General features: G+C 47.0%; 1 protein-coding gene across 1 annotated transcript in view; it reads right to left on the bottom strand.

Moving 5' to 3' along the window:
• The window catches only part of pard3ab (par-3 family cell polarity regulator alpha, b), a 205,572-nt gene that overhangs the window by 96,141 nt on the left and 85,871 nt on the right, over positions 1 to 23,560 (bottom strand). The window contains exons 6-13 of the mRNA XM_076098178.1: positions 22,401 to 22,492; positions 20,307 to 20,390; positions 17,731 to 17,856; positions 15,492 to 15,907; positions 13,191 to 13,330; positions 12,178 to 12,306; positions 9,371 to 9,406; positions 5,886 to 5,933 (exon numbers count right to left, since the gene is read on the bottom strand). Coding sequence (XP_075954293.1) covers positions 5,886 to 5,933; positions 9,371 to 9,406; positions 12,178 to 12,306; positions 13,191 to 13,330; positions 15,492 to 15,907; positions 17,731 to 17,856; positions 20,307 to 20,390; positions 22,401 to 22,492 — 1,071 coding nt within the window. The remainder of the gene's footprint in view (positions 1 to 5,885; positions 5,934 to 9,370; positions 9,407 to 12,177; positions 12,307 to 13,190; positions 13,331 to 15,491; positions 15,908 to 17,730; positions 17,857 to 20,306; positions 20,391 to 22,400; positions 22,493 to 23,560) is intronic.

Here is a 23,560-nt window from a genome sequence, read left to right as displayed (position 1 = left end):
GAGGAGCAGGGGATCAAACCGCCAACCAGGCAATCAGTGGGCAAGCCGCTGCATCTCCTGAGCCTCGGCCGCTAACGACACAGCGCCGTGTTCCAGTTACAGCGAGGCCTGAAGAGAAGCTGCTGCAGGTGGAGAGCGTTCACTGTGAGGCAGCTGCAGGTACACCACGTCCGCATGGAAGTGTTTCATTTTCGCCAAAAATACAAACTTCTCGCTTCATTCCATATCTGTACGCCTGCATCTGTCGGCCTATTTTTTTTTTTTGGGCTGCTTACATGATATTATTGAGTGCACACTGCGGCTAACGTTACTCATATCTGGACTTTAAAATGAACATAATTTGAAACAGATTAGCATAATCTATTCATCTCTGTATTCAATGCTGCAATAAAACACATTATAATTGGATTCAAAATGAATAAAACCGTTTTATTACATTAGATTTACTGTCGTTTTCATCCAAGTTGGCAAACGTCAAAGTTTGGAAGTTCGGCCAAGTCCGACACTTACTTCAGTCTGATCCTTTTCTTTAACAGACTGAACACATTTCCCTCTAGAAAGTTTGAGGAGGGATTCAGACAGAAGCTACCGAACAGCAGATTCGACATGCCGTGCACCTGGATGGTGAAACCAAGTGCGTCACACAGGCAGTAAACTTGCCAGTAACCCCGCATGAACACAGCAGCCTAATTGACATGCTGAGTGCTCTCCCTCCCTCCCTCCCTCCCTCTCTCTCTCTCTCTCTCTCTCTCTCTCTCTTCCCCTCCACAACAGGTGCTTCTCCCGCTCCTTCTCTATATTCATTTTCCCTCTCTCTTCCAGCTCAACAATAAAAAGCTATTCTCTCCTGCTTGTTATTTGACAGCTGTCCTCTGAATAGATGGGTGCGCGCACGCTCGCGCTTGGCAATTATTGTGCACGCCTAATGAATTCAATCATCGGGCTCGGTGTCAGCATGTCATTAGCTCCCTTTGTTTGCCGGGAGAGAGATGGAATTGCTCTGGGTTGAACGGGAGGAGGGGAGGAAAAGGGATGGAGGGAGAGGCAATGTGGGTGGGGGGGGGGGTGGGGGGGGAGGACAGAAGAGGAGGAGAAGGGCAAAACGAGGATGTATGGAGAAAGAAGGAAAGGGAGGGAACAGAAGGAAGGAAGGAGGAAGATAAAAGGAGAAGCGAGCAAAGAGCGCTGTCAGGGTGCATGCTCCAGGAAGACAAAATGAATGCTACCTGCAATATACATACCAGATTTAACTAAATACAAAAGCAGGAAGAAACAACTTACCGAGCAATAATTTACACATTAGACAACATGAATTTAATTATTTTGGAACCCCGAGTCCAATTCAATCTGCCTGGAATTGAATTTAAGGCCAATTAAAAAGTGACTAACGGCGACATAATCCTCTTAAACTGCAAACGGTCGGAATGAGAAAACAGGAAATAAATTACGACGACTCAAATATATAACTGATCGGTAGAGCTGATATGTGATGTCATTCAAATGTAACAATAAGACATTTATTAACGGATATGAGGCATTGTAAGATGGATGATGCCGTTAATAAAGCTGAATGATTAATCTCCTTTACATCGAAATAAGGATTTTCATTGTCAAATCCCATACGTTGCAAAACACAAAAGTATATCGCTGCCTATCGACACAAAGAGCACAGCTGTAGCCTGTTTGTAGTGATTCTGTGAGTTAGCCAATACTAAATGAAACTGCTTATGCTCATTTAACAATAAACCAGTAGATTCATTCATAGAGAATAATCTCATTACTGCATTACTGTTCTGACAAATCCACATTCCAAATTTCCCTCAAATTGTTCAGCCCTGCCTTTAAATAAAGCCGAGTCGAGGCCTTGATTGATGATAGTGAGGACAGGAAGGAGGGTGAAAATACATAAAGCGCGGGGCAGAGGAGGGAGGAGAGAAAGCTCAAAGTAAGAGGAGTTGAAAGGAGCTGAGAGGGGAGGGAGAGGAGTAATGGGTTCGAGAGGAGGGACGCAGGACGAATGGAGCGAGGGTGAAAAGGCGAGGGAGGGAGGAAGAACGGGGTGAAAAGAACGAGAGAGAGAGAGAGCGCGAGTGTGACAATGACAGAGTGAGCGAGCGAGGGAGTGTGAATGAAAGGCTGACAGAAAGGAGACGAATCCATGTGGAACACAAAAGGAGACAGACGCCGCCACCTCTCGCTGTTCGTCCGTATAGCTCCCTCTCTCCATCTTCCTCTACCTTTCTTCACCTGTCTCTTTATACTGCTCTCCATTTTCTTTCCCTTTTTAAAAAAAATCCCCTTTCTAAACCTCATTTTCTTTCTCTAGCTTCCACCGTCTCCCTCCTCTTTTCTCTCTCTCTCTCTCTCTCTCCATCCTCCCATGTGCTTCCGAGAGTTCTCCCGCACCAAACCAGCTCGAGTAGCCGACGTGTTCTCTCTTGTTTTTTGCCACCGAGCTGGTGTTTGTGCCCCCTGAACATAACAACCTTGCGTTTTAATGTGGACGATGTAAACAAAGCTTTTGGATGACCTGAGCATGCTCAGTGACGTCGGGAGGATGTCCTCTCACAGCATCATAGGAAAACAGTACTGCTCGTCTGTGTAACAGGTGGCATCTATAAGCCAAATGATCGTTTTCTGCTTGTTCAGTTGCCCGACAACAGAAAGCTGAAACTCAGCAAAGTATCCGACTTCCCTACTCCTGACCAGATGTTGGCTGTAACGCACAGTTTTGTCTCTGTGTTTAGACATAATTCTACCCTTTAAAACACTAGTGTGGGTGCACATTGTGTTCTCAAATTTACAGCGTCCAGCTCTCCCACCCACTGCGTTCTGTCACTTCCCCTTTCACTGACCTCTCCCTCTTGTTTGTTTGCTTCCTTCCTTCCTTCCTTCTGAAACCTCTCCTGCTCATCTAATATTTGCCTCGCACCCTCAGGACTCGTCCTCTCGTCTTCTTCTCCAGTCTATCTTGAGCATTAAGTGAAATGAAAATCACTCCTCATTTACACTTTCTTCTTCTTCTTCTTCTTCTTCCCCTTGACGCTCACTCCTCTCCCCTGCAGTGCCTGAAGCGATTAACTGCTCAGCGGTGAGCTCAACTTTGGCCAAACAAACCTGTCGATTTGATGGCATCTGAAAGAGCCGCTCGAGGGGATTTTTATTTTTTTTAAAGTGGGGGTGAGAGCGAAGGGGGGGGGGGGGGAGGGAGGCAGCGAAGGGTGTAATTGGTCGAGGGGAAGTCGGGCATGGAGAGCATTGTTGGCTGCCTACTGTAGCACGATCTCTCTTTTTATTCACACTCTGACTCTCTCTCCCTTTTCCTCCCTTACTTCCATCACTACATTAACCACTCCCCCTCTATCTCCCCCCTCATGCTTCCCTCCCTTTGCCATCGACACTAATATAACCAAAAGTATGTGGACACGCTTCAGATCTTCATGCTCTCTCTCTCCCTCTTCTTCCCACCCCTCTCTACCTCCTCCTTTCTGCTGTCCTCCCTTCTTTCCGTTCCCCCTCAATTCACAACTCAGATTTCCCACCCTCGCTTGTCCTCCCCTCCCCTTTCTCTCACTGTTTCCGGCGTGTCTCTCTGCAGCTCCATGCTGATAGACCATGAATATCAAATACCTGTGGCACAGCATGGAGGAGGAGAGCAAGGCAGGTGTGTGTGTGTGTGTGTGTGTGTGTGTGTGTGTGTGTGAGTGACACGGAGAGAGAAGGCGGGTCTGTATGTGTCTATAGGTGGATGTGTATCAGTGCGAGCGCACAGAACAGCATGTGCACTCACTCAAATGCCATCCTTATATATTGTGCATGTGCCAGCGCGCACCTGTTAGAGTGCCCAACACACACCTGCTGACACGTGACGACTATAGCGTGAAGGGGAAGAATCGACACACACACACACACACACACATACACACACACACTTCTCACTAGCCGTCCCCAAACGAATCAGCCGCTCTCCCCTCTCTACCACAACTATGTGGCTCGCTCTTTAGAGCTCCACAACCCACTAGAAACCATTTATAACCTCATCCAACCCCGAGCAATTACACCAGCAGCTGCTCCGTGTCGCTCCGCGTGTGTGTGTGTGCGCACACTAGCGTGCGCACACCTTAATGTGTAGTCAAAGTCATCCGAGTGTGTGCCATATGGCTTGTGAGTTTGCAATGTGTAAAAAGGCCCTCAGTGTAGTCTATGTAATTGTATCCTGTGAGTGTGTGTGTGTGTGGATTGTGCTGTATGGGTGGCTGTAATGCGTGTGTGTGTGTGTGTGTGTGTGTGTGTGTGTGTGTGTATGGGCCAGGTGGCAGCTTGAAACATCACTTTAATTAAGCCGGAGAGCGTGTTCCGTGGTAGAATGGCCCTCTCTGATTGACTCGTAGGTGCCACCAACAGGCCGCTACACAACACACAGAGAAAGTATCGAGCCTGCTGCCACAGGGCTGCAGCCATTAATCACCGCGGCTATCCTGTTGTGCTAATAATGACACCAAAAGTTATGCAACTCCTGCAATGATTCCCTGGGGATGTGTTCAGATCCTGTGCGGCAATACTACAAGGTAAGAGCACCCAATTAGAAGTAGAAGTCTAACATTTACATGTGAAAAGTAAGTAAATGTTATCAGCAATATGTACACGAGTGTCAAGAACAGAGGTTCTCGTTTCTGACATCACATTATTATCTTAGTATTGGATTACGATTGTTGATGCATGAACAGATTTGCAGTTCTTAGCTGGTAGAGGAGGTAATTCTAACTACTTTACCATGTGCAAGACTCCACCACGCCCGAAGGTGAAACAACCAATCAGAGCTGAGGAGTCTCTCACAAAGCTGTCAATCACTGCCCGTGAACTCCGATCAAACTGTCAAACGAGGCAGCGCTGACCAACCACCGGGCGGAGCAAACGTTTCATTGTACAGTAGACTAAAATATGTTGATCATTTGAGTTATATCTTTCATGTACTACTGTTGCGATAAAGTGACAAAAACACGTTTAAAAAAAAAGAATTTGGCTTTATGTTTAATGAGATATGGCATAGAAAAAACATTGGTAGACGATATGCTTATTATGCAATGATTATGCAGGATCCAATCATTTATCATTATGCTCATATTTATTGTCCTTAGATCCTTCTGCACGACTACTTTCATCGGTTGAGATCTATAATATTCATGCTGCATCACGAGCTGCCAACACATGCTCCGCTACGCCGAACGCTGTATCATGTCATCAAGAAAGCCTTCATCATTACACTCCAGCGTGCTAACAGATTGCCGTTTCATAACAGCTTTGTGTGTGCAAAGAGGAGAGGAAACGCGCAACGTGTGATAGATAGCATCTTGGCACGGCGTCGCCGCAGCATTACTGCCGCCGCCGCTGATGGCTTTTCAATATAGCGTCGCCGTAATTTCCCCATAAGCCTGCGTGACTAATGGCGTAAACAATGGAGGAGAATGTTCACGTTATGGGCCCATTATGGAACTATCAGGGCAGGCATGTAAAGACGGATGCCTTTGATCAGTGCTCTATTGTAAGAGCCAGGAGCAGGGGAGAGGATTTGCGTCTTTAAGTGTGTCTGAAGTGTGTGTGTGTGTGTGTGTGCGAAAAAGAGAGGAAGAATGGAGTGAAAGAGGAAGAGGTAACAAAGACAAAAACAAGAGAGATGCAATGAAAATCAAGGAGAGAGGGGATAAGAGCTGCGGAGAACAACCCAACAAAGTGTTTGGTTTCTACAGACCATTGGCAAAGCAATGAATAGGTTAAACGACTCCCAGTCTATTTGTGAAGCCACCCAAAGTATCCCATTTGCCTTTTATTGCCCTTCTCCCGATACAGCGTAATGACCCAAGCTGGTGATGTCGTGCGGCAGTTACCTCAATCAGCCAATGGGGCTTCACCACTGTCACGGGCTGCCTTGGATGCTGAAGGGAGCAGTCAGAGGCAAAAAGGGTTAGACACAAAGGGCCGCTTAGATAGAGACTACGTAACATGTCAATGCAGGAATGTGACGACACATAGAAGGGGCCACAGACTCAACATGCATGGTTAAAGATGGCCGAGGTGTGGAAAGGAACACAAATGACTTTGCTGTACAGAAATGTGGAAGGAGAGGAAGTTTTTATATAATGTTTTGAAGCCGATATAGTGTCACAGGAGTAATGACAGCCTCTGGTTGACTGATGCAAAAAAAAAAAAAAATGGGCCACTTTTGGACCGATTGGACCGATTTCAAGAAGTGAGTGCTTTTTTTCCACTTCAGTTGTTGCATTTCGTCTGCCGTGAAACCCTCGACAGAGCTCTCTCTCTCTCTCTCGCAGGATGAGTCATGCCATGCCAGCCTCAAAAAAAAAAAAAAAATTCTGCAAACCTGCAGGTCTAAAAGCTGTCTGTGAAATATGTTCTATTCTATATTATTAATTGCCCTTTTTATAACTGTACGACGAGCTGGAGAATAGAAGGAATAACAGGAGAGAATCATCAGATACGCTGAGGCTCCACTAAGCCCAGCACCTAACCTTGACTGAAATCTCTTGACACCAACTTCCTCGATGCAAGCTGCCTGTGAGGACGCATCTTTAGATGTATGCACACAGGTAACACGCTCTACTAGCAGTACGATGAGGCATGAACGCACCAATATTTAGTGTGTGCATTGCACACTATGTGGCCTGTTCATTGCGCTATTATTTGGTTAATCTACAATAATTTTTCCTTCTAAATATCATAAATACTGTAAAAAAACACTTTTCAATAAAAAAATAAAAAAGTAAGGCATCACCTTTTGCACAATTTTCTGGAATTCTTTAAACTAATCGATTAAATCAGAAAAATTATCGAGAGATTATTAATGGAAACGATCATTAGCTGCCGTCCTTCCTCTCAACATCCAATGACCTCATCATCTACAGGAAATCTGGATCACTTAAAAAGGGATGCTTATCCATTAAAAGCAGCACACCCTGCATCTAAAGCTTTGCACCACAGCCTCTGCTGCTGCTGCTGTTGCCGTTGTTGTTGTTGTTGGCGGCCGCGAGATGTTTAAAATGAGGCGCCGGACAAGAGATAACATCTGAAAGGCGCTGAATCCATTATGGCGGTTGATGTTCCGGGAAAGGGTGAGGAGGAGAGAGAGGATCATCTGGAGGTTTGGAGTTAGAAAGGGAGGAAAGGAGGGAGGTGAGAAGATACAAAATGAGGGGGGAGGAGGGGGGCACGGTCGATGGTGCGTTTGCTCAATCTATCTGGCTTACTTCCCTGGTGTTGATTGGTTTTTAGGGAGGTTATCGTCCAAAACAAGGGAAAACGGGGCAATTGCTTTTGCTTTGCCTTAAAGGTGCACTAGGCAGCGTGTCAACATAAATATATACGCGTGTCGATCTACTGCAATTGTGATTCTGAAGATTTGCCTTCATCAGTTCCAGGAAAAATTGTCAGAACGAGACAGCACTTAACACAAACTGGGCTCCTGAAACAGCAGTTAGCAGATGATCCCCAAAAAAGAGCTGAGCTCTCCGACTTGTATAATCCATTATGTTGCTGAGAACAAAACAACAGGAAGTGAAAAACAAAACTGAGATTTCTGCTCCTTTAAAAGATTAAAAAACCTTGTGTAGCTTGTGGATGCCAACCAGTGATGTGACATTTCCCACAGTGTTGCCAACTCTCACTAACAAAGCAGCCGTGGAACAGCAGAAGGCGTCTTTCTCTACTCACTTTGAGGCTGATGGGAACGATACACGACGTCGTGTCTGAACGCGAGCGCGCATGAGAAGTGCGCCAGCTGCAGTCGCAATAACCGACAGTTGTGCCATAAGGTCCCTCGACGGTGAAGATCATTCACACAGCTGGCAGCTACGACCGCCAATCAAATTAACCGGCCGATTAGGCTTCTAGCGCGCCGCGCAAAAACGCAACCAATTACCTGCACTTGGCCAGATGTGAGGACGTGAAGGCCGCGGTCTGTAAATTACAACTTAAGTTCGGTGTGTAAATGGAGAGTTATGGAAAGCTGAATAGCCTTCTTAACATCGGCGGTGAAGACAGATGTGCTTTTAACAGCTGCTGTGATGAGACGGGTAGCGAGTGAGGAGTAGCGTTGAGGCCTTGAGAGACTCTCCTGTAACAGTTGGAGACGTGTACGTACCGATTCTGCACAGAAGGTTGATTTAAAGATGCAACTAAATCTGCTGTCACTGCAGGGTACAATCCACAGATCAGGAATGTTTCTTTGCATTCAGTGCCTGGGTATTTATGGATATGATACATAAGGCTATGTATTGGCTCTGTCCGGCGGAGACATATCTCCACATTTCGTCATTTTTAGTTGTTCATAAATCAATGTTATTGGTCTCCCTTTACCGATGAAAGGTATTCAAAGCAGCTTGTGAACACACATCAGAGCTGAAGGCAAACACTGGCGAGCCGATTTCGTCTGAGTCAGTGTTCCCTATATGTTTCATTATGGCCCCCCCCACAGTTTCATAAACGGCGGGTCAGGGACAACCGCTCTGTGTGGGAGGATCCCCTCCTGGGACCTCTCCCTCGGAGCCGATTGGCCCTCGCCAGGCACATTTCCTCCGTGGCGGTGCGTCGTGACCAGGCGGCATCCTCCGGTTCTGCCGAGCGAAGCCGATGCGCTCTCTCTACTGACCAGCAGGAGTGCCTTTTAGTGCAAGTTAGCGCGCCCTTCAGCGCATTGCATGATGGTATATAGTGCTTGGTCTGTTGTACACTACGTTACGATGCATTGTGGGACACGTTTGAGTCCACTATATAGGGTATAATAACTCTCACTCTGGCCCTGGGAGAGCCACAGTCGGCTCTGACTTGACATTTCACCCCCTCAATAAAGCAGAACACAAACTAAACCGACTGTTTGTTATTCACCTCACATATCAGAGTGAGTCTGCAGCAAGACGGCCAACACTGACAACCTTATCCACAGCCCGACAAATAAAGCAAACCAATACAGCTCTGAGGGGAGTGATGGAGCGAATTATTCTGCAGCGCAGCCGAAACAGTCCACACTGATGAACCATGAAATTGTGATTTGTTAGAGCAACTCTGGATGGAGATTGGAATTAGTGTTACGGACTTAACATTTATCCGCATGGCTAGTGACTTGCACTTTGATGAACCAGCTGGTTTACTAGTGGACCCTGAATGCATGCAGAAGTTGTTGTTTTGTTTTATCCCAACCGGGTGATAACATTCTGTGTTTTTTTTCCTGAGATTAATAACACCGTGCAAAGGAGAATTCAGGCTAAATAAAGGAGTAGGAGGCGTTAAGGAGCGGGGGGAGGCGGTTTGGGGGGAAGTGTGTGTTTAATTGCAGGCTGCTGTTGGGGCGGAGTCTTACCACATCTCTGGGGCTTTGCATCTGGGGCTCAGCATTCTAGAGGGTGGAGGCGGGACAGAAGAAGCACAGGTAATCAAGCAGAGACATTTACAGACAAATAAAGAGATAATCAGAGAACACAAGAAGGCCGTGGAAGGGCAAAGATATGGACAAACGGGAGCAGAGCGACGAGGAAATGTGGACGCGAGATATGAAAATGATCAATCTCGGCAGACGGATGGGTAGTGATGGCCGGGTGGTGTTCGCTCAGAGAAATACAATATAAACTGTGGGTCAGAAACAACTGAAGTGTTTGCGAGGACAAAATGCCACAATCTTCTGCTGAGGACCGCAGTGGATTCTGTCCTATTTTTGAACCTCCGCGCACTCCGACAGTTTCAGTGCGAATTATTCTCTCGTACCGTCCAGCTGCCACAATCCAGACAAGAAGAAACTCTCCGTTCATCCAGATAAACGAGACCTTAGGCGAACTCTAACAAGCAACAGGAAGGGCTTCGTGGACCGTTTTCTTCCCGGAGTTTTGAAGAAAAAAAAAAGAAGTGTTTGTACGCTCTGATCTTTGGCGTATTTATTGACTAATAAATTGTGCACAATTTTATTTGGTGAGAAGTGATCGTTAAAAATGTGCACTTACACATATACAGCCTGTCTCTATACAGGCTGCTCTAGTCAGGGTTCACAAAAAATACTTCTGCAAGATGTTTTATTGCATTAAATTCTATTTTTTCTTTCTGGGGGGGGGGGATTTTAACCTATACTTTGATTTAAAGCTGACTGTGTTTAAGTATAATCACTTCACAATGAACACCAATAAAAAAATGAGGCAGTAAAAGCATCAAGTGTGCATGAATGTGCAGTGCATGAATAATAGCATATTAGCATAGAAATACCAATTTACATTGCAATGATAACGTTGGACTGACATTAATGTGGAATACCTAACAAGTATTTCCATCATTATGTGTTATCCAGCTTGTCCCGTAGCTCAAAGATCACAAACACGAGTGAACTCAGGAGCTCTCTTGTTGTACACCTGCTGCATGTGGGAGCTGCAAATACGACAGCTGTCGACTGTATTATTTCCATTACACTGCATTATGTTTAATATATAAAGCTTAGTAACTGCCATTTTTAATTCATACTCGTGTGCCGAGGAAATGTGCTGCTCTCTTGACCCTCTCTTGTTTTGATTGAGCTCAACTTAGTCATCTAGCTTGTGTTTTTATTGTTGCATAAAGTCTGTTATTGCTATATTTTTGCTAGCCGACATGCTGTTCTGTCGGCCCTTTTCTCTAAAACCCTTGAGAGAGTGCTTAGCCTACAGCTCGCGGCTTTGGATGAAGACTGAAGCTGCTCATTTTGTGCACTGGACCTCGTCTCCCTCGAGCCCCCCCGCCCCCCCCCCCCCGCTGCTGATAACCACACATCAAATAAATCCTACCATCTAACTACCAACTATACGCAGAGTCAGCTGGACTGGACGCCCCGCTCTAATCTGAAGATGAGTATCGACCAGTGTGGCAGCTCCTCTCATCTGACTTCGCCCGTGGCGACAGACAGCCAATAGCCTCCTCTGCATCCCTCGCTGTGATAATTGCCACCAATCAGCAGCTTGATTGACAGCACTTGCAAGCGAATAGCTGCTTGTGCCCCTAATGGCCCCCGGTGACTGCTGAGGGTGCCGGGAGAGACCATGTTTATGACGCCAGGGGAGGGGGAGCCGAGGCTGTCTGGTGGCATAACTCATGCTTTAACTCGATAAGGCGTGTGTTAAAGCCGGCCAGCGGGGCTAGAGAGATAGCAGAGGACCATTGACCGCCGCTGTGGAGTAAACACCAACGTGATTGCTAACATCGACAAAAAAAACAACACACTTAGGCCTCAGTGTTCTTTGTTTTTCGCCTCGGCCATTATGAGCTCACTTCCTCATCAAACAGCTTTGAAACAGCATCCAGATGTGCGGTAAATCAAACCTGGTTTTCCGCGGAGATGATTAAGTAGAACATCTGGCGTCATGTGAAAACACAACCTCGAGGACGGCAAACAGTTGCAGCAAACGTACAGACGGTATTAGCAACGGTTTGTAGAAGTTGCAAGGCCGTGAGAGGCATCTGTCCAGACTGAGTGACGGCAAGCAGCATCCCAAAGAAACAGCACTGGGAGATTTGTATTGCTGTTTGTACGATGTAATGTGTGAAGGATTTCACCTGATTGATATTCAAGCCCTGTGTGTTTTTTTCCCACTCTCCGCCTTCTACCTGCCCTGCGTCTGTCTGTTCATCCCCACATCCATCAATCTGGAGAGTCAGCTCCGGAGGCAAAACACAGCGAGAGAGAGAAATGGAAACGCAGAAACGGGCGAAGCTAACTCGACAAAGCGGGAGGAAGGAGAGGGGAGGCTGACAGGTACAGGGGGGAGGGTGAGGGGAGAGGAGAGGAGAGGGTGATGGAGATAAAGAGGAGAGATTGAGCTCTACAGGTTTCCCTGTGAGGCTGGCCGTGGCTCGGTAATAAGTGCGGCGGCGGCGGAGCGGGACGATCGATCTGCGTGGTCGGCTAGCGTGTTGTGTTAGCCGGGAAAATGAGAAGACGACGCGGCACTCGCTGCGGGGATTAACGACACCAACGACAGCACAGGAGCGAACAAGACACATTCTCACACACATGTACACACACTCATAATCTACACTTATCCATGCATGGGGGGGGGGGGGGGGTGTATACGTTGTGATGAGTAATGCATGACGCTGACGGGACGAAGAGTTGAAGGAATGTTCTGAGGGCGGGGGGGAGAATGACAAACGTACCGCGTCTCTGGGGAGGAAAGTGTCCTCCTGCCGTAGGACCAGCAGCCCCACGGCCCCGCCCATGGGCGTGGCCCTGAGCAGAGACACCACCTCCTCCTGGGTCCGCCCGTTCAGGTCCACGGCATTCACCTGAGCAGGAGACACAGCGGCTGGGTTTAGTTCCAAATAGGCTGCAGGCAGAAAATCCTCACTTCCATTTTAACAAAGTTCTGGTCCAATACGGTGATTAACTCGTCATTTCATCACTAGTTTGAAAAAAAGCCTAAAGTGAGAAAAAATAAATAAACCTGTGGATCAAAGGATTCAACGTTCCGTGTAATCAGAGTAATCCTTTATGCAAGGTGGGATAAAAGCTGTTCCATCCTGCTGCACAAGATATGAAGAGTATAAAAACATGTTCTTTGATTTAATTCCAGGATGCTCAATTACAAAACATAAGTTATAGGAAGGAGTTAGTGACATTTTTCTCAACCAAAAATCATCAAAAATACCCGTTTGTTGGATTTGAATGGGACATATGAAAAAAAAAAAAAAAAGATTTTAAGTGAATTCACAAAATGTGAAATAAGACAACCCAGTCACATTGTTGTGGGATGCCTAGATTAGAAACACGTGATTCAAAGCTCCCCTTCTTATGTCACATGCAGGCTCATTCAAATGTACGGCTCCTATCTTCACCCACGGCTTGAGAACTATACCTCCGCAAAGGTGCGACACATTTCCCTAGCAAGCCATTCAGAGCAGACTGGGCTGTTTTCGGCTTAAAGAGACAGGCGCTAAAACGGAGCGTTTCAGAACATTAAACATTTTTAACATTAAAGCATATAAACAGGTTCAAGTAGAAACCAAAAATACAAGTATGAACCTGAAAATGAGCGTGACATGTCCCTATTAAAGTATGAGTTCCTCACTCTGGGGCACATATTTCATAGTCCAATCTGCACCATAGTTAAAACTAAATTAGTACGTCGACTCCTGCAGCATGAGGTATCAGCGCACTTTCACTTGCTCACCTCCAGCAACCTGTCTCCTGCCTTGAGGCGGCCGTCTTGGATGGCGGCTCCTCGAGGCAGAATGTTCTTCACGTAGATGGGTGCCGAGCCGCCGATGGGAACGTCCCGAGACGTTATGCTGAAGCCGAGTCCCTCGGGACCTGAGGGGTGAGAAGAAAGGTGAGGAGGTCTAGTGAGGGAATCTGGATTGATCTTGAGCTGAAGCTCCTATGAGTGGTTACAAAGTAGGGCTGGGCTATTGGACATAACGACGAAAGTTGACCGACCAAGTGTTCAGTCCCACCTAGTTTCTGGTGTGACCTGGTACTTACAGTACACGGCATCTTCAGACGGTCTCATTGATCTGTGCTCGTGTGGGCGGATGTGATTTTGCTTCTGTACGTTTGTGAGTTTTGCTTGCAGCCCCTTAAGAGCGTATCATGATGAACCATTAGAAAACACACGCCCGTATCTCATAGCATCAACAACACAAACAGACTTCCTAATATTAAGCAAGTTAAATATAAATCCAGGAAATGAAGAGAAACTGTGCGTCCTGTCAGCGGAGAGCTGCAAGTAGATTTACCGTCAATAATTAAAGTAGGATTTATTGTGAGGCAACCCAACTGAATGCTTTTAAAGCAAGAATAATGCAATAACACGCTGCCAGTCAGCCTGAAGACTTTTAATACTTTTGCCTGATATTTAATTGAAGCTAGAAACTAGAAAAACAACCTGTGGCGAGAACAAATGACTGTCCAGAGTCTGTGTTTTATTCCAGCACGTCCACCTCTGTCAACATGCTCAAGATCAACACACTCAAGTCCATCCTTCTCCCCAAGCACTGATCAGGGCACTTCATGTATGTGCTTAAAGGAGCTTCGTTGGGAAACTGTTCCAAATGACCTTGCGTGTACGATTTCAAAACAAAGTCAATATGAGAACAATAATGAGCATCCTTGCTGTATCGGAGTACACTGGCCCTAATCCTGACTGAGCTCATGCAAAGAGCAGCAGAACACTTAGCTATTCCGTTTCACATCCTCTCCCTAATCCCCTGCATTGATCAGCCAATCAACTTCCCGCAGGCAGACGAGGTGCGGCACCGTGGTCGCCGGTTAAAGCCTGTGGTGCTCCCAGCTTTAAACAGGGAGGAGGGATCTTTAGAACTCTCATTAGCTTGATTAAGACATACCTAAGCAATTTCCTGTGCAGGATGGGGATGCTTTGATTGATTCCGATATTCCCCGGGATTTGCGACGAGACCGGCGTCTGATCCGGAGCGCATAAACAACTGCGGGAGTTTAATCTGCGGTCAAAGCTGTGGGCTTCAGTCGGTACTCGAAAAACAACACGGACGAGCCGAGCGGCCTCTCGGGAGTTGCCGTTAATCCCCGAAAATGTCTGCTCCGACAACGGCAAACAAAAGGTGGAATGAGAGAAGATAGCATCTTTGACTGAGGACAGATCTCCTGCCACATCGTGCACAGAATGGTTTGTTTTTTATTATTAATTATTGTATTATGACCAAGCAGAGAGTGGAATATGCAACAACCAGCTGGGTTTTTCTATGCTTTATGTTCATGGCTGGATTCTCAGCCTCCGAGAGAAAGGAACAGATTTGGGCGAGAACTTCAACGGGGCATATGGCGCGGCCCCCGTCAGACTGCCGTGCCGTGGCATTTGACAGCACACGGGCACCGGCGGCTGCTTAGCAACGAGCTCTCTGGCCCCCCCGAGACCTGGCACCGACACCTGGTATCCTGTTGGCGGAGGTCTGCGCCACCTGCGCCAGCTGTCAGTCAAAGCGCTGCGCTCAGGAGATGTCACCAAAAGTTTTACTCCCTTTTGTATTTCCACCACATCAGTATGCTAAACCCTGCACTTGTTTTTAAGCCTGTTGCATCAGTGTTCACATTCTGCACGCTTCTATGCCCGCGCCATTTCTAAATAAACGACCCCCCTGCACTTGTTTGTGATGCGTTAGAGATGAGGGAGTTGATGGTTTATTCAGTTGGAATGGGAACGCCAGGAACATAAACAGCATCCCTCTTTGTTTTTAGAGCCTGATGGGAGACTGTCTGGAAAGATTCAGAGGAGATCTTAAAAACCGAATGATGTAAAAACTACCATCCTAAAATAATTGGGGGTCTTTCATAACTAGCCATACCCAGTGTGTCTTCTCAAACATTTAACTATTCTATATAATCTCTGTCTGTGACAAAAAACACGACTCCATCAACTGCATCGTTCTATTGAAACGTGACCTGAGCATCGCAGCCTCTCTGGGTGATAAAGTAGTCCCACTTCTCTTCAGCTCACCTTTCTTTAGCTGGATGTTGAGCCTCCTCCCGACTTTTTTGCTGTATCCTCCCGCAGGCGTGGCGTTCGCCCCCCTCTGAGGCGAGGGGGTGTGCCCCGTCGGCGGCTTTGCTGCGGAGACCACCGGGTGAGGCAGAGGAGTGTAGCCCTCAGCGTGGTCCGGGTGAGCGTGGGACAGAGGGTGGGGATGCGAGTGCGGGTGAGGTTGGGAGCCGTGCCGGGACATCCTGTGCGGTGCGTGGTCCGCGCCGGAGACCGTGCTGCCGGTCAGGGAGTCGGGGCTGAAGCGGCCCGAGGTGTACGCCGGGTTCCTCTCGACGTGGGACAGCTGCTCGTAGTGAGACTTCATCGACGTCGGCACCACGTGGAACGTGATGAGCGGGGAGCGCATGGCCTGGCGGAACATGTTCTGGGCTCTGGGACAAAAAGAGGAGGAGGAAGATATTTAAATGCCCTAAATGCCTTTCTCAGCAAACGCTTTTCTCTGCAAAACTTGCCAAGAGAAGCACCCTATCTAGCCGATGTTTCTCCCTCACACGCACACACACGCGCACACACACACACACACACACACACACACACTATATAAATAAAACCCATCTTCTCCCACCTGAACATTCTGACATGTTAATTAATACTTATTTCCAGCGTGAGCGGCTCTAAAAAGAGACCGAACCCTCCCCGACAGCTCCATCACATAATCCCCTCACTTGGCTCCAGACGAAGGAGACCTCTATCTGTCGGATAGTTTGTAGAAAATCCTCTTTTAAACCCCCTTTTTTGTGCTGGGAGCTCATGTACAGTAGGTGTGAATGGGAACTTATGTTGACTGTCAGCACCCTGTCGAGCGGAGCCTGGTTAGCACCACCTGTTTCAATAAAAGAAAGCTTGGGTACCGCTCTTCCCTCGCGCCTTGACAGCTGCACGGACGTTCCGGAAAATGCCGGGGTCGCCAGAGTTTCTATTGCCCCCGCTGCCCCCGGAATGACTAAAACGTGGCCCCCTCCGAGAGAATTTCCCAGCCACTAATAACCTTCCCCGGGGGTCTTGTCTCGGCATCTTTTTACGATTTCAGGCTGAGTTTTGTGCCGGACACGATGTAATCTGCTCTCTTATAACAATAGTGTGAAATAACAACTGTTGACGCTCCTGTAACAGCACAATCTATAGAAGCTTTATTCCCACCCATTGCTTGACTCATGGTTCACCCAAATTGTATAATTTCTCACACGTTTCCGTCGTGATTGCCAAGTGTTTATCTAGATTTCTGCCTCCACTCCAACACAATGGTAGTGAGTGTTGAAACTATTTCTACCAAAGCAGTAGTCCCTTTGTTGGAACTGCTGACAGCATGATGTTCGTATTATGCAAAATACAGGGACTCTGTTTCACGAAAGAGACGCTTCTACTCAAGTGAAGCTCCCCTGTATCACGGCAGAGATTAAAATGGTGATAAAAATCACTTCGATAAGACACTTCAAAGCCTCAACAAATGAAACCAAAACTATATGCTAGATAGATAAGATTGATTAGATAGATTAATTGATTTCTTTAAAAATAATTTATTATATAATACTGCATGTAAAGTCCCATGGGACAGAAATGCATGATCATAAAACGTGTGTGTGTGTGTGTGTGTGGGTGGTTCTGCCTTAAATGCATATCATATATGAATTCTATACTGAAGTTGAAAAGATACATGTATGCTGACGGGCGAGAACAGAATCAAACACAAATATGCATCACTGGCTTTCTGAGCAGGCAACATTATAGACGCAGCGTGGAGGCATGCACGCAGGGAGCGGAGTTAGCAGGAGGGTTTGGTTAGGAAGGTATCATGAAAGCGTGAGAGCAGAGCTGGAAAGCAGAGGCTCCGGATGTTAGGAGCGAGAGAGGTGTTACATTAGGAGTCCAGCGGAGACGTTACCGAAACACAGGGGGGGATAAAGGCTTAGAGGATTGCAAGGGGGGAACCACTTCAGCGGTTTGGGGATGTGACCTACGGGAGTTAAACAGGGAAAGGTTAGCTCAGCACAGTGACGGGCAGCGGAGGAGCCTGTGCACCGGCAGCAGCAGCGAGGCAGAGAGGAGGCTCACAAAGGCATAAGGAGACAGGATAACAGCAAGGGTTTAGGGCTGGAGGTGTTAGACGAGGGAAGAAGCGAAGGTCACACAGGAAGCCCCGGGACCGCCACAGCCCAGCAGTGGGGGGGGGGGTTCCCATGAGCTGCCGTCTTACTGTTCGAAGCGGATGTTTCGCAGGTCTCCGTTATTGATTCGGACGATGCAGTCGTTCTCCTGGAAGAGGCCCTGCTGCTGGGCCTTGCCTCCCTTCTCCAGACGCTTGACCAACAAGCCAAGAGTCCTGAAAGGTGCAGAAGTTCATGTCAGCAAGATGCAAGACGACGTCTGTGATGATTCAATGTGGCTGGACGGAGCTGAGGTGCACTATACTGGACTGGAATTATTACCACGGAACCCTGCCAAAGATATCGTGTCCAGAGGAAAATCCTCTTCTGTACGTGTCTGTGTCTAGTGGGCTCACCGGTCAAATCCCTTTAAGGACTCTAACGGTCACTCAAAGTCTCTGTGTTTCACACTTTTGTTGATTTGTGGCATCTTTATTATTGCCGCTATAAAAATGGATTCCTGAACACAAACATCCCCGTTCACACAATCAGCTACGCAAGAATCAGTGTGTGCCGGCATGTTGATGAGAAGCTTTTTCCATAACAAAAATAGAAAAGAAAAATAGAAAAAGCCTCGTTGCTGCCTCTACTTCATCATGCGTACAGTGTGGTCCTGTCATTTGCATCATCAGTGTACCAGTGAGAAAGCAGTCGCATCACATCAGGGTGCTTTGGGGCTGTGTGGGGGAGGAGGCTGCTCTATTCAAAGGCAATCAACAGATTGAACAACTCCACTGCAGCTCTGCTGGAGGGGGGGAGGGGGGGGGCGATGCTTTGCAGGTGTTCATTTCCTAACCTCAGAGGAACACTGCTGCCCCTTCCTTTAAAGATAGAGCGACAGAAAGCCGCACGGTTAAACCGTGATAGCGGGCCGGTCCATCGCGCACGCTGTAATCCGGCGTGGCAAACCGGCTTGTGCCTCCCTGTGCCGCCGCAGCGAGACTTCGCCTGAAAAAGGGCGCTTCGCGGATTTCAGATCTGAGCCAGAAGAGGAAAAATCAAGCGCGGGTAGGAAAGAGGGCCCGAACCTAATCGACTCCTCTTCAGTTATACAGCCCGTGTCCCTGTGCATCGGGGTCTTTCTCTGAGGTAAATTGGGTTGATTTTAGGGTTCAATGCTCGCCCTCGCCTGGGGCTTATCATTCAATATGAATGGGAATGCGATTACAGGCGGGGGGGGGGGGGGGCAGAAAAGTCCAGGAGTTGAAAAAAGTTCAGAGACAATTTCGCTGATTGAATTTGAGTGAGAACACAATGAGATTTGCAGCGGAGGGGCTACTTCTCTGATGAAAGCCGGGCATCTTAATCTTGGGATAACGCCTATACCCTGACATTTCCCCAATAACTGAAAAGTGCATTATAAATGTGCTTTTAGGTTGATTGAGTCGGGCCAGTTGGGAAAAGTGATATAATCTTGGTTTTCAATAAAGCGCGACAGCGAGTCTGAAGTCGCTGATCGAGTCTCGGGGGAAAGAGTCGTACATAAAGAAAGTTCAGACGTTTGTGGGGCTGCAGCTGAGCAGAACAGCTCTGCTCTATAAAAACACATGAAGATTAAGACTCAACTCAAACTGGTCCACGCTGGTTTGATACACTCTAAATATTCTTTCAATAATGCAAAGCACCTCCATGTAAATGTCAGCTTTGAACGATGTTGTACACTCAACTCTCCTGAGGTTTTTAACTGGAGTCTTGTAGCGACTATGAAAGGCTGTATGACGTGGATAACAACGCTCCTAAAACTGACTCTCTGGGTAAATTTAAACCAGATGTGAAATTCCTCTAATTCCTACACAGCTTTTTTCCATGCTACAGAATATGTTGCAGGTATGTGTGTGTGTGTGTGTGTTGTGTGCACTGTTCAACGTGTCCTTTGTATCATGTAAAGCTGATGTGACAGCAGCCGGAGAGAAAAAGATGACGGTCACCTGCGAACCCTAAACAAGCATGATTGATGAGTGTAAACTGGCAAAATGGCTTCACGATGCCGTCAAACCTGTGAGTGTGTGTGAGCGTGTGTGTGAGTGTGTGTGTGTGTGTGTGAGCGTGTGTGTGTGAGCGTGTGTGTGAGAGTGTGTGTGAGCGTGTGTGTGAGCGTGTGTGTGAGCGTGTGTGTGAGCGTGCGTGCCATTGGGTTTGTATGAGTGATGAAGTGGCTACATGTGGGCATCAAAGAGGAATGTCTGGTATGCATGTGTGTTTGCGTGTCTCATGTGATGCAGCACACTTCTCTCCAGGTTGGATGCAATTGTTTTTGTATGTGAAACCAAATTCAACAAGTGTGAATTAATTTTGTACAAGTCTACAATAAGGCTGACACGTTTTAAGCTAAAGGGAGAAAGTGGGACATTGGGCTCTCCTGAACAAAAATAGAAAAGATCCCACAGATTACTTGGTTACTAGTCTCTCTCTCTTTTTAAACACAGCTAGTTAAAGTACAGAACTGTAAATGTAGGGACTAAGTTGATAAGATAGTTTTCAATAAAACACCTTTCATACCAATCTTTACACAAATAGTAAGTTATTTGAAAGGGTTTCGGTTCTCTGTTGAGCCTTCTCAGGTGTGTGTAAGGCCCTGTGGACACTCCTTTACTCAGCACCACGCCTCTGCTCTGGTCAGTGTTACCTGCGGTCCCTGCCACTGAAAGGCACCACGTGGATTCCCAGCGGCCCGCCGTCGTTTGACACCTCCACCAGTTTGACTATGTCTCTGGGAGACGGTGACGGATGGCAGATGGAGAGACCAGGGTGGGTGGGGAGAGGAGAGAGGAGAGGGGAGACACCATGTGGGGAAAAACAAAACAGGAAAATGAGATGATGATGATGATGACGACAACAAAAGTGAAATAAAATCAGAAAGCAAGAAGGTGTTGGAGGAGACTGACAAAAAGACAATAAAACAGAGCAATCCAAATAAATCAAACTCACGTAAGTAATAACTAGGAACACCAAAACCCTCACACACAAGTCAGGGAATCAGGAGAGACTGAGAACTTGAAGAAGGATGCACTTGAATTGAAAAATGCTGCAAAGGTTTGCTGGGGTCGGAGAAAAGCTACAATCCTACAATGATGCTAAAGTCTGACGTACGTGTTGAAGACACTTATCTACACAGTGTAACACCGTCCTCCTTGTGTCACACAGTCTTCATCCTACGTGCTGCAGATGTTCAACTGGAATGCGCCACAAATCGCTATTCAAAGTGTTCAAAGAACACGCTTGGTGCGTGATGCTACTTGTTGTTTTTTCTCCTCTTTTGTTTCACATTGCAGCACGTCAGAAAAAAGACAAGATGTGTTTGAGTTCAAGTCGAACGCTTTGACTTTTGACGTTTTAAGGTGGAAATCAGTTCTTGGTCCAGGAAACGTGAAACTTGGTTACGACTGTTAATGTGCAAACTTGCTGCGCATAGCTGAAAAACAGCAACACACTTTATAATAATTCAAATTCAGAGCATATCTGTGATCGAGGGGTTGCCTCCACACGGCTCAGAATATGAGCTAGCAGCTAACAGCGCTAACAGTGCAAAGAACTGCAACAGCGCTGACAGAGGTGACTCGGGATTGAACTATATAGGAATTTATTGCTGATCGTGATTAAAAAAGTTGATCATGGTGAATTTTAACTATCGAGATAATCATGAATGTCGCCATGAGTGACTTGAAAAAGCGGTCTAGCTCGCTACTACGGTAACAAACAGGAATTATCAGGGAAAGAACAGACTCGCACAAAAGTGCTATATATTATACCGGCGGCGTTCTTCGCCCGTTAGTCAGCGCGGCTGTCAAACATCTAAACACAGGCACATTTTACAAGATGCCAAATCTAATCTGCCCACAGCTTTGATACAATGACTATGATTAGCTCAGGGAAAATGGGCCCCTTGTTGACAACTAAGAGGTGGGCGGGGGGGGGGGGGGGGGGAGCCAGAGTCTCTGGGAAATCATAGGAATAATAACAGTACCATACCTGCATATTAAACTGGAAGCATGCAACAGAGCAAAATAACAAAACAAAACAGTGGTTAATAACGGGAGCTGAATGGGTTAGTGCGTGGGAGAGCTCCGATGGCGAGACGAGGATCATTTTGCCTCCACAAAAGAGAATTATGCAAATCACAACGCGGGGTTGAAATGAGATTTTCCACAAACAAACCTGGATTACAATATAGCACCTGCTGGTCTACCTCCAAAGTACTCATTATGTAGAGAAAGGGAGGCCAGAGCGGCTGTACCCAGGTCAGCTCTGAAGGGGAAAACTTTTTCTTCTTAGTTTTGGCCATCGTTTCCTATTTGATTTTAATTGAGCTCTTGGGGTTAATTGCAGGGATCTGGGAACACGGCAACACCGCTGTCTGAGCGACATCTGTGGAGTCCAACGTTGTAATTACTGAAAAGTTGGCCAAGACTACAGAAGAGGGACGGAGTAGTAGTAACAGAATGTTCTTGTAGGGTTATGCAGGTGTGGGGACACTAAAATGAGTTTCATTCCAAATGTATTTGGGGGAAAAAAAACATTTGCACAAACACGGATAGTTCAATCTTCAATGAATGTGCAAATGTGAATGTTCAGATTTATTGATTTTTAGTGACAGAGAGAAAAGGTATTACTTTTCCCATTTTGGAATAAAACTGCAGTCCGTCATCGGGTTTCAGCAGGAATGTTGAGGACACAGAGAGGCAGAAAGTGGGCGGAGCTGATGCACGACTGAGGGACTTACTCTAGTGACCTCACGGGGGTGTGGTCCATGCAGGAGTCGGCTCGACCGACCGGCTCGATCCGGCCGTTTTCTTCGTCTCCGGCCTCGTCCTCCTGGAACAAAGCACAGAGGGGCAGAGGAAGAGTGAGATGGCTTCAGAGCGCGTTATACACCCTGTTCTTCAGGGTGACACGTCCTTTCAGAACGAGCGGGTTTGAACCTGAATCACGACCTCTTGCCGCGTCTCAGAACACCCCAACCCGTTACAAACTCGAGTGTCTTTCAGGAGCTAAAACGTAGGCGGAGCCGCTAACCTGACGAGCAGATGGGAGGTGGTCTGCCACAGGTGTAAAAATACATGCCCCTTTAAGAAATGTATTGACAATGACACGGCCTTTGTTCTCCTCTGGTATCAAACAGTCAAACGGACACTCGGTCTGTTTGAACACCGGAGCCGAGACTCATGACACGTACGCACAAACACGGCCCGCTGAGAGCAAAGTGGAGAAAAATGAGAAGGTCATTAAAATTTCAGAGCGACACCGGAGAGGAGAGATGAGCGAGCAGCAGCAGCAGCAGCAGCAGCAGCAGCAGCAGCAGCAGCAGCCAGGCCGCCTCATCAGTATGAAAATCAGCCTGCCGGTTGCCATGGCACTTTGGGTGCCAGGAGGACGTACAGCTACAAGGCAGGTGTGTGTGTGTGTGTGTGTGTGTGTGTAATCTGTATGGATTTACAATGCAAACTGTTTATTTAATGAGCAGAGTTTTAAAGCAGCCAACAAAGAGGGACTTTAACAGGTCTGGACTCATCTGTGGTCGGTGAGTTTACTCGAGTCATCAACAAGAAAAAGATATTTTTTTAATTATATGTTTTAAGTTGTTGTCTGTTGTGTTTTTTCCTCACAGATGAACATATCCAATGTGTCCTGTGCATCCACAGATAAACTAAGAAACAATAAGCAATGTGCACAAAAGAATATGGGGGGGGGGGGGGGGGGGGCAAAGTGAATGACTTGTTGAATCACAGGTTTTCTGAACCAGGCTGCCCAAAAGAAACACCGACTGTGTTGTTGTATGTCAGTTTGTGGGTTGGTACACCAGATACCCAAACAACCACTGGTAAGGGAACATTTTCATGATATGTGCCCTTTTAAACTCCACCTGCTCTTATTCAGCACTTG

This window comes from Anarhichas minor, unplaced genomic scaffold, assembly GCF_050575085.1.
Source record: "Anarhichas minor isolate MPS153535 unplaced genomic scaffold, ASM5057508v1 ptg000024l, whole genome shotgun sequence".
NCBI classification, from domain to species: domain Eukaryota; kingdom Metazoa; phylum Chordata; class Actinopteri; order Perciformes; family Anarhichadidae; genus Anarhichas; species Anarhichas minor.
This window is presented reverse-complemented; position numbering and strand designations above follow the sequence as displayed.